The sequence below is a fragment of the Poecilia formosa genome, unplaced genomic scaffold (assembly GCF_000485575.1).
Source record: "Poecilia formosa unplaced genomic scaffold, Poecilia_formosa-5.1.2 Scaffold382, whole genome shotgun sequence".
NCBI lineage: Eukaryota > Metazoa > Chordata > Actinopteri > Cyprinodontiformes > Poeciliidae > Poecilia > Poecilia formosa.
Window position 1 is genome coordinate 137,010 of NW_006800321.1, and position 3,752 is coordinate 140,761.

At 38.6% G+C, this 3,752-nt stretch overlaps 1 protein-coding gene across 4 annotated transcripts in view; it reads right to left on the reverse strand.

Moving 5' to 3' along the window:
• The window catches only part of bms1 (BMS1 ribosome biogenesis factor), a 39,514-nt gene that overhangs the window by 18,578 nt on the left and 17,184 nt on the right, over positions 1-3,752 (reverse strand). The window contains exons 1-5 of one of the 4 annotated variants that reach the window (XM_016662649.1): positions 2,897-3,101; positions 2,824-2,839; positions 1,532-1,717; positions 1,269-1,459; positions 976-1,055 (exon numbers count right to left, since the gene is read on the reverse strand). In XM_016662649.1, coding sequence (XP_016518135.1) covers positions 976-1,055; positions 1,269-1,459; positions 1,532-1,704 — 444 coding nt within the window. In that variant the 5' untranslated portion in view covers positions 1,705-1,717; positions 2,824-2,839; positions 2,897-3,101. The other 3 variants (XM_007575581.2, XM_007575582.2, XM_016662650.1) reach the window with 3 other exon arrangements.

Sequence of the window (3,752 nt, forward strand, 5' to 3'; positions counted from 1 at the left end):
AAGTCAACACCAGCGCCAGCTTGTGACCAGATGTAATCAGAGCAGGTCAAACCATAAATAACTGAGGCTGAATACATAAAAGTGGAGGAAGTTGTGAGGATTTCAGTGAAGATTTGAGCGATTTATCTGCAGTTTAACAGGAAGAAGTTAAATGTAGCGTGAAGAAGAGGGAGCTGCTTCTACTGAAGGGACTGTGGCTTATTTTGCAGCCAGATTTATTCGAGTCAGATAGTTCCGGAAGCAACGATGACTCCAAGGTTTCTGGGGAGGAAGGATCCAACGATGAGTAAATGAGAGAGGAACTTTCTGGTATTAAGAAATTGGACCCAAAAGAACGAACCGGACTGCCGGAAGTCCACAGCTCTCTGATATCTGGGCTGGTTTTTCTGGATTTTTTCACACATGAAAGTTTTTTTTGGTGTTGCCTTTAAATTCAACAATAGGAGACTCTATGATTACTTTAATGTATTGTAATTTGTTGTTGATCTCATTTGTCTATTTTTTGCAATAATCTAGCAATAAAAAGAGGTTTTGAATAAAAAATTTGGCTTATTTTTTTCAATATACAGCTTTTGATTAAAATGTTATTATTTAACTCAAAGTGTTAAATGTGTCCCACCACTAGAATTAGATGCATTCACTGTCACAACATTATCTGTTTTTCCCAAAATGGCACGTTAAGTTTTCTGGATGTAACCTTGTGACTTTCAATAAATGAATTCCTACATCTATTCAATATTGTAGCATTTAGCAAACACAAATCATTGAGTTGATCTGAACAGATCTAAAACGTGGAAGGTTTTGACTGATTTGATGTAACACAGAGAGAAGAAAGTTTGTATCTCTTAATATCTGGTTCCAGCTTCATGCACTGGATCTGTCTGGGTTTCATCCCCTCTATAATTGTGAAATGCCTTCATACCAGCTCACCTCCCCAGTGTTAGTACATCCAATAGCTCTGAATAGAACACTCACCAGGTCTGCCACCTTAGCCAGATCGATCATCGCGTTGATGTCATTGTTGCACTCCATGAACGTCAGCCGACGCTTCTTACCTAAAGAACACACAAAGTTCATGTTTATTTTATGCAATAACTATTCCTAACCCTAACCCCATCACATGACAGCGGCTCATCTGGCTAAGGGATTAAATAAGCATCTATATTTTTTAATTACATGATTTAAAATATGTCCTGACACATAAAACCTGAAGATGTTTTACTTCGTGATGTTGTGTGACTCCTGTCAAAGTTAAAGCTGAAACCTACCTGACACAATAGTCACAGGTCCACATATATCTCCAAGCTTCTGCCTGGTGAAATTCTTGATCAGGCAGCGGATCAGGGTACTCTTTCCCACCTTGGGGGGTCCAACCACCACAATCACAACTGGAGGAGGCTCCAGGGGGGTTCGGTCCACCACAGGGATGTGGTGCTTTTTAGTTTTTATGTCTTGGGCCCTGGAGAGAAACAAACTTTTAGCACACCATTATTGGAAAACACTGTTATTGTGACGATTAGTGGAAAAGAACCTGTGGAAGGTCTTGGCCATGCGGACAGCAGACTGAACTGAAAACGCTTTGGGGTTACGTTTGCGCTCATCTTCTTCTACCAATCCCTCCTGTTTCTTGGCTTTCTTCTTTTCTGCCTTTGGTCCGCTGTGCTTCTGCTGGTGCTTCTTCTGTTTCTTTACCTTCGCATCCATCCTGCTCTCCGTGCTGCACTGAGAAAAAATGGGTCAGAAAATGCATTAAATAAAGCATTATTCAGAGTGTTTCACAGCAGTTGCAGTTGGAGTGAGAATCAGTGAAAAAAATCTCAAAGTGTAAATGTTACATATGAGTGGGTGATAATAATCCTGCCAGCATATTTAGCTGCCAGAGTGTTTTAATACCTTTCGTCAGAATCCTTAATGAACCAGAACATAAAACTGTTTATACCTGATGGGCAGATTAAACTGAGACAAATGAAAAATAATGGTGAGAATATTCTGCCTGCCAGAAAAGTTTACACCTCAAAGCTCCAGTTTGGGAGGAATAAAGAAAGTTACTTAAGGGGAAATGCACCACAAACCAAGCCCAAAATAACACCAAAAGCATGGCGGTGGCAGCATCATGCTCTGGAGATACATTCATTCAGCTGGAGTTATATTTTTGTCAAGGTGCATATAGATCTGTCACAACTGACAATAAATCAATTAATTGCATGATAAATTACATTTTCCATTTGCATGATTTATTAATTTTCTCTCTACCAAAAATTGGATGACAAAAGTATTCAGTGTGATACTTTGGTCTCAACCAGCCCTTCTTTACTACAATTTTGTTTACAGTGACTTCATAATTCACTTTATTTGTTGTTTCTGTTGTTTTGTTTATTTATTTTGGATATTTAAAAATTACCATTGTATTACTTGTGGTCTCAAAACCAAAATTAAATTGTTTATCGTGATAATTTCGGGGCCAATTTATCATCCAGCAAAATACGTTATTGAGACGGGTCTGGGTGGATAAAATTATGAACGGGACCAGTCAGTTTTGACTCTAAACTTTTACATGTCTGCTACCGACCTAGAGATGAACGGGGATGTTTCAGCATCACGGCGAGCCTAAAAAACATCCAACTCAACAAAACCTTACTTCCTGAGAGGAAAGGTTTTGAACTAACCAAAGCAGAATCCTGAGCTAAATGTTTCTGAAGATTATCAAATGTCTAATCAATTCATCAGGCTAATAAATGAATATTTCATCGGGAAATAGTTTAATCCAGAAACACTTCAAACTACAGACATGAGAAAGAAACATCAGATAACTTCTGAGCTTACCTGAGGACAACAGGTACTAACAGAGCAGATGGAACTCAGCTGGTCGCTGTGCCTTTCAGGGTACAACCCGAACAGGTTTCTTGTTTATTTCCACCACAGACTATTAAAGAAGCTAAGTGCTTTTAAAAACTGTTTTTAACCCACGGAACGTGACTATGTAGCCAGTCTGTTGGTTAAAAGCCGCTATGTTTGGTCTGTAGAACAGCCCACTGAGTGGAAGAGACTGCGGGACACGCAGAGTTAGAAACACAGCCTAAAACAGTCCGCATGAAAACATAACTGTTACCTGAAAACTATGCCGTCCGCAGAATTCCTCAAGGTAAACTCCTGGTTTGGTCTCACACGTGCAGAGGAAACGATGAATGGGAAGTTTGTCACCGTGCAACGGTTCACTAATCCGACTGAGAACAACTATTTGAAGGTTCCGCACAAGGGGGTATGGATCATAGACGTGAACACGTAGACGCCTCATGGAGCGGGTCGGCACGTTGCTGCGATACGTCACAGCGTCCGCCATATTGAATGTGGCCTATGTGCCAGTAAGCTAATACAAGTAAATGGACCAAACTTCAGAAATTGCCGTTCTACAAAGTATTTTAAATTAATTCCTGTCATTGACACATTTTCTCACACACATTAATATTTTTGCCAATCAAAGAAATGACTAAAGATGGAGTTTCTAACTTTAGATGTGATTAATTGTTTTGGGGCATTTCTGAATAGAGAGCACAATGTTTTTATTTGATAGAAATTATTCTGATCATTTTTATATTGACATTGATGAACAGACACACTTTTACAGTGTTTAATTAAAGAACATATTTACATAATTCCATAATTTAATGTACATTTAACATTTCAAGACAAGAAACAAATTATCTTGTATTTATTTTTATACATTATTGAGAAATGACTTGATTTATAAATCA